The 12,811-nt window shown below is 40.5% G+C and overlaps 1 protein-coding gene across 1 annotated transcript; it reads left to right on the plus strand.

Annotated features, from left to right (window-relative positions):
• The first annotated feature begins 1,206 nt into the window (after positions 1-1,206).
• Positions 1,207-9,002, plus strand: LOC148295112 (uncharacterized). Its single transcript, XM_088252391.1, has 5 exons — positions 1,207-2,421; positions 7,162-7,411; positions 7,498-7,736; positions 7,816-7,941; positions 8,514-9,002. The coding sequence occupies exons 1-5, from the start codon at positions 1,207-1,209 to the stop codon at positions 9,000-9,002; spliced, it is 2,319 nt and encodes a 772-aa protein (XP_088108517.1).
• The last annotated feature ends 3,809 nt before the right edge of the window (positions 9,003-12,811 follow it).

Consider the following 12,811-nt stretch of genomic DNA (forward strand, 5'->3'; position numbering starts at 1 on the left):
TCCCATATTTTGGACAGTTTGGAAATGCATAGTCGTGTCACGTAGTTTATAGCTACAGGATTAGGTTTCGATTGTGGAGATTTCGATGTCATCTCGGTATGTTCTTCGGGTGGTACGTAGGTATTTTATATCTATGGTACACTTCAAGAACTGTACCGAGATGTTGCCGAAATTCATCCACGTCGAAATCTAATCTCATGTAGCTGTAAATTACGTGACGTGACTATGCATTTCTGAATGGGATAGGCCCTTACCGGAGGCATAAGGAAAGATTTTGTACGAATACAACATGATTGTTGTATTGTGATTGTGGTGCCAGGAACGATGAGCAGGAGGTGGATACAAAATCCGAATAGGTGCGCAGACGAATATTTGGATGGAATCGAGGATTTCATTGACTTTGCACGGACACACAACCCGGGTGCAACTAGAATCCGTTGTCCTTGTAGGAGCTGTAACAACACGTTGTGGGACACAATTGAAAATGTTCGATTTCATTTAGTGAGGAATGGAATGATTGAGACATACATCACTTGGAACCATCACGGGGAACAATTAGACATTGCTTTGTCTTCAAGGGCCACAAGAGTAGATAATGTTGAACCCAGTGTTGATCCTAATGAACAAGTTAGGGATATTATAAATGATGCATTTCCATTTGCATCGACCAGCAGCAATCAGGAAGGGGAAGATGACGTGCCTACAGAAATGGACAGTGCAGAGTTCGAAAAGTACGAAAACCTATTAAGAAATGCCAACCAAGAGTTATACCCGGGGTGCGAGAGCTTTTCCGTTCTGACGGCGATTGTGGAGCTAATGCAGGGAAAAATAAAGTATCGTATGTCGAATCTGTGTTTTGATTACTTTTTGGGGGTTTTCAAGAAAATGCTTCCAACGGACAATTGTTTGCCGAAAGACCACAGGGTGGCACAGAAGATGTTGAGTGGTCTTGGATTGGGTTATGAAAAAATCCACGCATGCAAAAATAATTGCATGTTATTCTACAAAGAATATGAAACGTTGGATACATGCCCTATATGCAATGAGTCGAGGTTCAAACAGACGTCTCATAATAGAATGACTAAGGTTCCACAAAAAGTCATGCGTTATTTGCCCCTAAAATCGAGATTGCGGCGACTGTATATGTCGACACATACTGCCACAGACATGAGATGGCATAAGGAAAAACGGGTAGACGACGATGTGATGCGGCATCCTGCAGATGAGGAGGCATGGAAAGAGTTCGATCGAACGTTCCCCGAGTTTGCTGCTGATCCCCGAAATGTTAGATTGGGACTTGCCACAGACGGATTCAATCCGTACGGGGTTCTAAACCAACACCACAGTACTTGGCCGATTTTCGTATTCCCATATAATTTGCCGTCTTGGAAATGCATGAAAAAAGAGTATATGATGATGACTGTTTTGATAACTGAGGATCCTGGCAGGTCAATCGATGTGTACTTAAGGCCGTTGGTTGATGAGCTCAAGGATTTATGGATAAACGGTGTGCGCACGTACGATAAATCCACCGGGAAGATGTTCACTTTGCGGGCGGCAATTATGTGGACTGTGAATGATTTTCCCGCATATGCAATGGTGTCGGGTTGGAGCACAAAGGGTTATATGGCATGCCCTGTATGCAAGGAAGATGTGACTTCGGGTTGGCACGCTGGAAAAGTGTGTTATCTTGGACATCGAAGATGGTTGCCATGGGACCACGAGTGGCGGGAAAAGGATAAAGAGTTTGACGGGAACAAAGAGCGTCGCGCAAGACCTAGAGAATCGTCTGGTGATCAGATCTTGGAACAGCTGAACCGTTTGGATTTTGCTCCGTTCGGGAAAACAGTTAGTCGGACCAGACCTGCTACACATATGAACTGGACGCACAAGTCTATGTTTTTTGAGCTCCCATATTGGTCGAAACTAAAAATGAGGCACAATCTCGACGTTATGCATGTTGAGAAAAATGTGTTTGACACATTGATTGGAACGATTCTAGATATCAAGGAGAAGACTAAGGACACGATAAAAGCTCGTCTTGATTTAGAAAGAATGGGCATACGAAGAGGTTTATGGCTGAAAAGAGCCAGTGATAAAGTTATAAGGGATCTTGCATTTTTTTCCATGAAACCGAATGACAAAAAAGAGTTTCTACAGTTTGTATCGTCTGTACAATTTCCTGACGGGTATTCTTCTAATATCGCCCGTTGCGTGAATGTTGACGGGGGTAAGTTTACTGGACTGAAGAGCCATGACTGCCATGTGTTTATGCAACGCCTACTTCCTGTGGGGATTCGACATTTATTGCCGGAAGATGTAGTCAAGCCAATCATATTGTTGTCAAGATTTTTTTCCCAATTGACCGCAAAAACGTTGCGAAAGACAGACATTGATCAATTGAGTCATGACATTGTCCAAGTCTTATGCAAGTTTGAGATGATATTCCCTCCGGCTTTCTTCACGAGTATGATTCACGTGATGGTTCACTTGCCAGAAGAGGCATTGCTCGCTGGTCCAGTCAACTATCGCTGGATGTATCCAGTAGAAAGGTATATAATCATTATTATTTCTGTATGCATGTTTATCACATGTTTGTTACTTGCTAATTTGCATATTTTCGTTTTAATTTGACAGGCTTCTTGGTGAGTTGAAAAAAACCGTACGCAACAGAGCGAAGCCCGAAGGATCCATTGTAGAGGCTTGGGTTCAATATGAGGCGCTTACTTTCTGTGCAATGTATTTAAAGGATGTAGACACAGCTTTCAATCGACCTCAGCGCAATAATGACGGCGGTGTGAGAAATGAGCAACTTTCTATTTTTGCCCAAAGCGCACGACCCTTTGGAGATCCTGTACGAGGAGAGTCATTTTCCAGGAATGACATGGAGGTAGCTCATTGGTTCGTATTGAACAATTGTGATGAGATAATAGCATACTTAGAGGAGCATGAAGAGATGATGAAGCGAGAACATCCATCACATTTGTATTCCAAGAAACACCGTGAATTGTTTCCAAACTGGTTTTTGGAATATGTAAGTTATAAGTGTTTTGTATTTGACATATATATTGTAGTATTTAATTTTCTGAAACTAATATGTGAATGTTTTTAATTAATATTAGGTGAATAAGTTGAAATCAGAGAATTCCCCCTCTTACAGTGAAGAGTTATATAACTTAGCATTCGGCCCAATTAGGACTGAATTGTTCTCGGGTTGTCATGTTAACGGCGTCAAGTTTTTGGGGACTGCACGAGATGACAAGTTGTGTACGCAAAACAGCGGTGTCCTTGTTCTGGGTGGAGGCGAAAGTACGGACATTAATTTCTATGGCAAACTCACAACTGTCGTGCAATTGCTTTACAAAGACCGATACCAAGTGATCATGTTTAAGTGTCGATGGTTTGATACGAACCCAAATAGGCAGGGAAGTGTTAAAATTGATCATGGGTTACTATCTGTGAACATAAACAAAACTTGGTATGATGACGACCCTTATATTTTGGCAAACATGACAAAACAGATTGTCTATCTAGATGACCCTAAAGCAGGGAGCGGGTGGAAAGTTGTTCAGCAGATGGATCAGAGGAATGTGTATGCTATACCAGAACAAGACCCATCTGACAACGACGTCGCTGACCAACGTTTCGAATCTTCCATGGAACATGATGCAGAAACACTTCTAGATACAAATGTCGTACAAGAACCCTTTCAGCTTGAAGGAGTGTCTTCAAGAGAAATACCGATTCAGTCAATTACAATTGACCTCGGTTTTCTTCCGCGATACGATCCAACCACGGCCCCGAACAACGATGATGATGTACTTATGGAGGAGGAGGAGGAGGAAGAGGATTGGGAGACCCCAAGTGATCACAGCGACGATAACGAAGATTATTATAGTTCAGATGATGAATAATGTAATTTATTTGTGACTTGCCATGTAAAACATAGTAATGTGAAATTATTTGTGATGAGATAATGTTAGTGTAAAGATTTTGGCAAAGTATGCTTGTTTGAATATATATACTTGCATAATCAGGAGAATCTGTAAAAAAAAAAATTGCATAATCAGGAGAATCTTTTAATTTAAAAAAAACCAAAAAAAAAAATTTCAATGACCTTTTTGCGCGACGAAAGATGGGTTAGCGTCGCGCAAGATGAATTTGCGGGACGAATATCGTCGTCGCGCAATAACAAATTTTTTTTGAAATAAAAGTGAATTTTCCGCGTAGACTCTGTAAAAAAACGACCGGTCGTCGCATCTCTCTGACCGGTCGCCCATATTTGCGGGACGAATATCGTCGTCGCGCAATAACAAATTTTTTTTGAAATAAAAGTGAATTTTCCGCTTAGACTCTGTAAAAAAACGACCGGTCGTCGCATCTCTCTGACCGGTCGCCCATATTTGCGCGACGAAGAGGATTATTGCGTCGCACATGGTAGTTCACAATAATAAAAATTATGAAAATTATGTTGTGCGACGAACATCATCGTAGCAATTCATATGTTGCGCGACGAATATCATCGTCGCAAAAGGTAGTTCACAATAATTAAAATTATAATTAATTTCCAGAAATTATAGCACCGTGTTTCCGCGACGGAGAATGACATATTCGTCGCGTAAAAGTCTTTCCGACGACTGGATTCGTCGCGCAAACATGTTCGAACTCCGAAAAATCTCCTAAACTAGTCCAATAATAGAAAAAAAATATAAAAAATTTCATTTGCACCTCAAATAATTACACTTTAAATCTCAGTAAATTGGTCACCACCTTCTTTGTGCGGGAACGCCTATTTTCTAGCTAGGAGAGAACTAGGAGGACAAATGTGCGAAACATATTTTGAAACTGAAAAGTGTTCTTTCAACTCTACAAAACTAGTTTCAATGATCCAACCATCAAACATGTTTGTATATACTGCAAGATCGTATACCCCAAAAATCACAAAAAACAAATATTCAGAAATCTTGTAACGAACAAAAGTTTTCAACGGTTATAAATGAAAAATCATGATTTAACGGTTATTTTAATTCCGATTTTCATAATTTTTTACAACTAGACTCATTGACCCTATATAAATACAATGATTGAATTTGATCTTCAATTAAAATGATGTACACTAGTGGATACCACAAAATCTAAAGGTATATATAACAAAAGTATAAGCAAACTTTCTATTGTTATAGAGAATGAATTGGGTTTTGATGGCATACGCATTATAAGAAACTCGTTTCAACGATCCAACCGTCAAACGTGTTTGTGTATACTGTGAGATCGGATACCCCAAAAATCGCAAATAAAAATTATTCAGAGATCCAGAAATGGGACAATATATTTAACGGTTATAAATGAAAATGTTTGCGAGACGCATCGTTTCGTCGCGCATAATATCTTTGCGCGACGCTAAGTATAATAAGTCGCGCAAAATAGTTTTGCGAGACGGATAATATCGTCGCGCAATCTTATAGTTTTCAGCATTTAGGATTTAGGGGGTTTAGGGTTTAGGGTTTAGGGTTCCAGGGTTCAGGATTTGCGCGACGCAGGGATAGTTACGTCGCGCAATGCGGCGAAATTGTGGCGCTTCAATTCCCGCGCATTAAAAAATATATGCGCGACTAAATGTTATTTGGTCGCGCAAGACGGAAATATCGAATTTGCGCGACGCATGTTTCCTTTTATGTCGCGCAAGATTGAAATATCGACTCTGAGCGACGTAAATTGTTTGGTCGCACAAGATTAAAGTATCGTTTTGCGCGACCTTATTTTACATGTTGGTCGCGCAAGGTTTAAAATTGAATTTGCACGACGGATAATTCTACGTCGCGCAAGGTCCTGTATATTTTTCATCATAACGCGACTCTCTGTTTCACTCTGTCTTCCTCCGCGAAAATCCCCATCAGCCGTGCCCTTCCGTCCAGACCACCACCAGCCGAGCCTACCTACGCCATGCCTACGCCGTCACATTCCTCCAGCCGTCTCCCTTTCCTCCTCACTGACCTCAAATTCTCTCCCTCTCTCTGCAACCCAAACTCCCCCGCCCACCGTCGATGCCCCCTAAGTTCACAAACCCTATCTCCCTTTCCCCCTCACTGACCTCAAATTCTCTCCCTCTCTCTCCAACCCAAACTCCCCCCAACCGTCGACGCCCCCTAACCAAACCACAAACCCTCTCTCCCTCTCCCCCTCACTGACCTCAAATTCTCTCCCTCTCTGTCCAATCCGAACCCACCATCGGTGAAATCCCGCAAAATTCATCAACGGTGAAATCCCACGGTCTCTGTCACCATCTCCATCTTCCTCTCACGGTCTCCTCCAGGCGTGTCTCTGTGGGAAGGTATAATATATGTTTTATTTTTCTTTCAATTATGTTAATGCATTTGTGATTTTGTTTTGCTGTTTCGATTTCTCAATTTAGTTTGTACGTTGAAATTGCTTAGTCTGATGGTTGGTTAGGATTTTATGTTTTTTTTTTTGTTACATTGGGAGGAAAGAAACCCCTTGGGGTTTCGAACCTGGGTTGTCAAGCAGGGGGAAGGGGGAGACCACCACTGTGGTACCTGCTCTCGACGTTAGGATTTTATGTTTCAATTTCCTTTTTGTATTGGCTTAGTCTCTGTTTTTCTGTGTTTTTATTTTTTATTTAGGTAGAAATTATTCTAGTATGGGGTCACAAAATTATTTAGGTTTGGAATTGGAGAAAAAAAAGAAGTTAATATCCTTAATTTTTTATAAATAAATAAAAAGTATAAGGTCTAAAACGAAAATTAGGTACAAAGGGCAAATTATGTTAGTTTCTTACTACATCTCTCAACTCAATCTTAGGTTTCTAATTCTGTAAATCTGAAATTTTTGGAATTGTGGTTCTTCGGTTTGTTTTATTTTTCAGATTGCATTCATCCATTTCATTTTGTAAATCTGAATTTGTTTGGAGTTGAGGTTCTTGGGTTTGCTTCACAAAATGGAATGATGTGTTTTTCTTTTTTATTTAGGTAGAAATTATTCTAGTATATTTTGCAATTAAATTTTCTTGATTGATTTCTTTCTTTATTGCTACTTGATATTGAATTTGTTCTTGATTAGTTGTTGAGGTTTTTTATTTATTTATTTATGTATAAATTATAAATTCTTGCCCCATGAGGTACTTTAAATGCTTGTTTTGTGCAGATGTCGAACCTTATCAGAACCCGTAAGGCGATGACGAGTGCACAGCCTTTGCCACCCCTGGCTTCGACGTCACCTGTCAGTGCTCCACCACAGGTGGATGTTATGCAGGTTTCTCGTCAGGTCTCCCATGAGCCGGTGACATCTGAGTCATCAGTGGCACAGCCTGTTAGCGCCAGACGGCGTCATCGCCCTCCCCACATGATCGCCACCACTTCGTCCGCTGCTGCTGGTGCATCAGATTCACAACCAGGTAAAGATTTCCTTCAACTCTAGCTGTTTCAGACCAATATTTTACTAGGATTATATATTTAACGTTAATGTGATATGTGTTTGCAGCCAAGAGGAACACCCGGGGACCTTGTCGCCAGTTGAAGACGTCGAAGTCCACCCGGGTTCACAACAGTCGTGTCAACATCGGATACGACGAGCGACATCGAGCTGCACCAACGGCTGACCAACATAGCTCATTGGCCCACGACATTGGTCACGTCGTTCGGACCCATTGTCCGATGAAATGGAAGTCTTGGAAGGTCATGCCTGACGAGATGCGGACGGTGGTGCGCAAACATCTGTCGGTATGTATGCCTTTTAATTGTTTTGCTTTCAAATTTTATATATTTCTAATACTTAATGAATGTCATTAATGTATTGTAGACGAACTACAATTTAGAGAACCTCCCCGACGAGTCGTTGGCGTACGTCAACAGACTCTTTGGTGAGAGGTACAAGCAGTGGAAGAGCGATCTGCACCATCATTTTATGGCATATGATGATCCGCAGGTCGCTCTTCAGGAGGGTTGCCTGAAGGAGCTTGAGGGGCGGGAGGATAGTTGGGAGTGGCTCTGCGGTCATTTTCAAGAGTCCGATTATGTGGTAATTTTTTTATATTAAGTTGAAATTTATTACATGTTTTTTTTATTAATGTTTATTTACTTTTGTTTTAATTTCATTTAATTTTCAACTAATACGTTTATTTTTTGTATAACAGAAGAAGGCGAAAGCAAATAAGGGCAATAGGGACAAGAAGACTCTTCTCCATCATTCCGGTTCCAGGCCCTTCTCATATAGGATGGAAGCGGGGCGGCGGGTAATAATTATATCGTTTTTTTTTTAATTTCAATATGTCATTAATATGAATTTGTTTTTTTTGTACTAACAATTGTCTTCTCTTGTTCAATTAAGGGGGGGTCCAAATTCCCGGAGATCGACGTCTTTGGCGACGTTTATGTTCGACCCGGGAATGAGTTGGCGGAGTCCCTTCATGTAAGTATTCTTTAATTTTAATTATTGTTTTACTCATGAGTTCATGGTTATTATATGAGGATTTTAATTAATATTTTGTGTTATGTTAGGCGATGATGACGGAGAAGAGCCAGTTGGTTCTTCAAGAGTCTGCCTCCCAGCTTTCTCCCGATACTCCGCTCGATGTTGTGGATCCTCCACAGGATGCGGGGTTTCAGATACTGACGGAGACCTTAGATCAGACTCTCGGGAGGAGGCCAGGGACATATTGTCGAGGGATGGGGAATGCCAGACGGCGGGAATCTAGAGCCCCTCCATCGTCCCAATCAGACACTGAAGTGATTGCTTTGAAAGCTGAGGTGGCCGAGCTTAAGACCCAAATGGCTTCCCAAATGGCCTCGTATAATGCCCAGATGTCACAGCTTATAGAGTCCATCTCTCGGTCCGGCATTCCACTCCCGTCACATTTTGGTTCCTCGTCGACCTCCGTGCCCCCTCAACCAGAGCATGGCTACCACACTTCTGCCCATGTCGATGTCCAGACTTCCGAGCCGCATTTGCAAGATGACAACATAGATGTTACTACATTTTTTAATTAGTTTTTTACTTTCTTAATTACATTTTAAACATTTTGTCTTTAACTATTTCAATTTATATTATCTTTTCATTATGGTTTTTTTATTGCAATTTTATTTTATTACAAAAAAAACATAAAATTTAAACTACATAAAATATAGTTTATTGCAAAAAAAAAAAACGTACAATTCAAATATATTTTATTACAAAACAAAACGGTAAAATTAAAATTAAATAAAATGTATACTTTTGGGCGACGACATTTTTCGTCGCGCATTTACAAACGGATAAATTAATTAATTTTGAAAACTATATATTTATTTTTGCGCAACGAAATGTTTCGTCTCTTTAAAGAAAATGCGACTAATATTTTTGGTCGCGCGAATAATTAAGAGACGAAAATATTTCGCCGCGCGAAAGTACGACGTGTTTTAATCGTCGCTCTGTTTGTTGTGCGACGAAGACTATATCGTCGCTCTTACTCTCGTGAGACGATTTAGATCTCGTCGCGTAATAATTTTGCCCGACGAATAAGGTGTCGTCGCCATGTCAAGAGTGAGACGATTCAGGTATCGTCGCGCTTACTATGGTGAGACGAATATTTGTGCGACAAATACTTTTGCGCGATGAAGAATATATCGTCGCGCTTTCATAAGTGAGACGATTCAGGTATCGTCGCGCTTACTATGGTGAGACGAATATTAGTGCGACGAATACTATCCGTCGCTATGTTTGCGCGACTAAAAGTGGTCTTCGTCGCACTCTGCGCGACTCAACCATATATTTGTCGCGCAAAGTCAGTCTTTACGAACTTTGCGCGACGGTTGTTTTATCCGTCGCGCAAATACAATAGCGACTCGATTGTTCGTTGCGCGACTAATTATTCTCCGTCGCGCAAAAGGGTAAATGTAGTAGTGAATGTGGCTGCTGAAAAGGTGAGCTTTAGGTTTAAAAGTCTTTCTCCACTTTTAACCCTTCTTTTTAAAAATATTTCAAATCAGTCCACCAAAGTTTCAAAAATCACATTTAGACCCCTGCTTTTATTTTCAAAATTTCAAACTGGTCCCTACCGTGTCTTGACCGTGTCCCAGCCATTGACCATGTCCAATGCTTGTCGGGGGTGAGTCGAAGCGGTGTCGGCGTGTTCGACACTCCAGCAGTTTGGAGTATTCGTCCAATGCTTATCGGGAGTATGTCGAAGCGGTGTCGGCGTGTTCGACACTCCAGCAGTTTGGAGTATTCGTGCAACATAGGTTTTTCCTACTTAAATGTCTACTTTCTTGAAATATGAAAATGCTTATGTACGAACTCCTCCTAAGTTGCTCTAAATATATAGCTACTTCTATACCCAAAAGTCCTATAACAAGATGTGTACTCTTCCTCGGCCAATCTAATAAAACACTTTGTTCCTAAATCAAAATCTTCTCATTTTATTTCTAACTCTTCTCTTACCATACTAAACACCAACTATTCCTAACCCCCTCACACAAGGAACACTTATTTTTTGTTCTTTGAAGTGCGAGATGCAGATTTCCCATATGGATACAATCTACTTTCAAGCTTAGGTGCACAACTATAAGTATTGGATCCAATAATAGGACAGACTCATATATTAGAGTAATTAGTTAGTGTGATTGTCTCACATAACTATATGGTATTATCAATTCATTCATATTATGATATGTGTATTACAAATTAATTTTTAAGATGCATTGAAGTTGGTGTTGCCGTGAGTCCTATCTAGGATAGGATTGATACGTTGACTAATTTGTAATTAATTACCAATTGTAATTAGGTTTTGTTGTATAATTTTATCCTTGTAAGAAAATATTCTTTACTTGGAAGAGAAGTCTTTATGCCCTATATGTAGACCTCCCTTTGAAGAAGAATAAACACTATGATATTGACCCAAGAACTCTCTTTGTCTAATATTTTTTCTGATATTATTTTCATCTTGGTATCGAAGCAATGATCCTAGGACCGCTGCATGATTTTCTTCCTACATACTTGCACCACCTTCATTAGGTATTGCAACCGACTGTACTTGATCCGCCACACCTTGATTGGGTTTTGTTGCGGATCCGACCGACTGACCAACCGGCCACAACTTGACTGGGTGTTGCCTATGAGCCGACTGACCGACCAACGACACCTTGACTGGGTGTCTACCGACCAACCAACCAACCGCATCTTGACTAGGTGTTGTCAATGACCTGACCGACCGACCTTGTAATCTAGTGTCATCGACCAACCACCAGACCAAGCGGCTCTAGATTTAGTGTCGCTACCTTGACTTGGCCGACTTCTCTTCTTTAGTGTTGCCGTTACTCGATTTCTAGAGATGAAAGACAAAACCCTGCCTTCACCAAAGATTACTAGTGTTTTCTCCTCAATGACTCAGATGGCTGTTCCTGTGGTGAACATCTAGAACTACTCTTCTGCTATATATGCTCTGATTGGTACCTAGGTTACTCCTATATCACCCATACTATGGGCGAACCTTCTTAGGCTAACTGTGGCCATACTTTGTCTCTACTATCTAAGGTTAACCTTTTTGATTCACTGACTGACATTGATCCAGGTAACCTAGGGTGTGCTTTAGTTGCATCCAATGTAGGTCATGATACATGATGGATTTTGGATTCTAGAGCAACGGATCACATGACATTTGATTTGGCCAATTTACAAACTATGACTACACCACATCTGACTAGTGTAGATACTGCTAATGGGTTGATTTCTCATGTGACTGGTAAGGGCATAGTGGCTCTCAGACCCTCCTAGTCTCAGCACCATGGCTTACTTGTTCCATCATTGTTAAATACTTTGTTGTCTATGACACAAATTACTGAACAATTTAATTGTTTTGTATTAATCTATCATTTCTTTTGTTTGCTTCAGGATATCCATGCACATGAGATCATTGGGCGTGGTACTAAGAGATGAGGATTGTACTATGTGAATGATGTTAGTCCTAGAAAAGCAAACTATGTTCGTGGATGAGTGACTGACAAGAAGAACGAAGTGTGTTTATGGCAATGTCGCTTAGACTATGCCTCTTTTAGTTATTTGTGACGTTTGTTACCGTATTTGTTTTCAAGTTTTAGTGACTCTGAATTCAAGTGTGACCCTTGAATTTAAGCCAAGCGTCATCATGTTTCTTACCCTTTAAGCATGCATAGAAGTCAAGTTCCTTTTGAGTTAGTTCATTCTGATGTGTGGGGACCTTTCCAGTTGCCACTTTTAGTGGCATTCAATGGTATGTTACCTTTGTTGATGACAAGGATGACTTAGTTGTTTCTAATGAAAAGCAAAAGTGAAGTTGGACGCATTTTTCAAACATTCCATCGGATGATACAAACCTAATTCTCTCTGACTGTCAAGGTACTTTGTTCAAATACTTTAACAGAATGGGTTTGCCGAGCAGAAAAATATACATAGTTTGGAGACACCCATAGCTCTATTGATTGGGGGACTATCACAGCCCATTCTCTTAGGAAGATATTGTATGTTTTGGGCTTGGGCACTCATAGTTTTATTTATGGGCTCAAGCTTGTGCTATCTTGCCCAAAACGATGAGTCTTACTAAGTGATATGGCAACTGCTCTTATAAGGCATATCACATTTCCCTCCCCAAGCGATATGGGATTGCTCACCTATCTTGCTTCTTACCAAGCTGACGGGTCTTACACGGACACGTTCCACAGATTTATTGGACTGATGTTGTGACATTTGCAATTTATATAATGAACTGCATGCCATCTCGATCCATATCTTAAGAAGAACCAATGGACTAAGTTGGAACCAAGTGTATTATGATGTGTGTTTATTG

This window comes from Prunus avium, chromosome 4 (assembly GCF_965620075.1).
Source record: "Prunus avium chromosome 4, drPruAviu1.hap1.1, whole genome shotgun sequence".
NCBI lineage: Eukaryota > Viridiplantae > Streptophyta > Magnoliopsida > Rosales > Rosaceae > Prunus > Prunus avium.

Bases quoted from the DNA above. Each gene is read 5' to 3' on its own strand.
- LOC148295112 (XM_088252391.1), top strand. From the start codon at position 1,207: ATGCGGCATCCTGCAGATGAGGAGGCATGGAAAGAGTTCGATCGAACG. The intron at 2,422-7,161 runs GTCTTATGCAAG...TGTTTTGTGCAG, and splicing joins TGAGTCATGACATTGTCCAA to ATGTCGAACCTTATCAGAAC. The intron at 7,737-7,815 runs GTATGTATGCCT...AATGTATTGTAG, and splicing joins TGGTGCGCAAACATCTGTCG to ACGAACTACAATTTAGAGAA.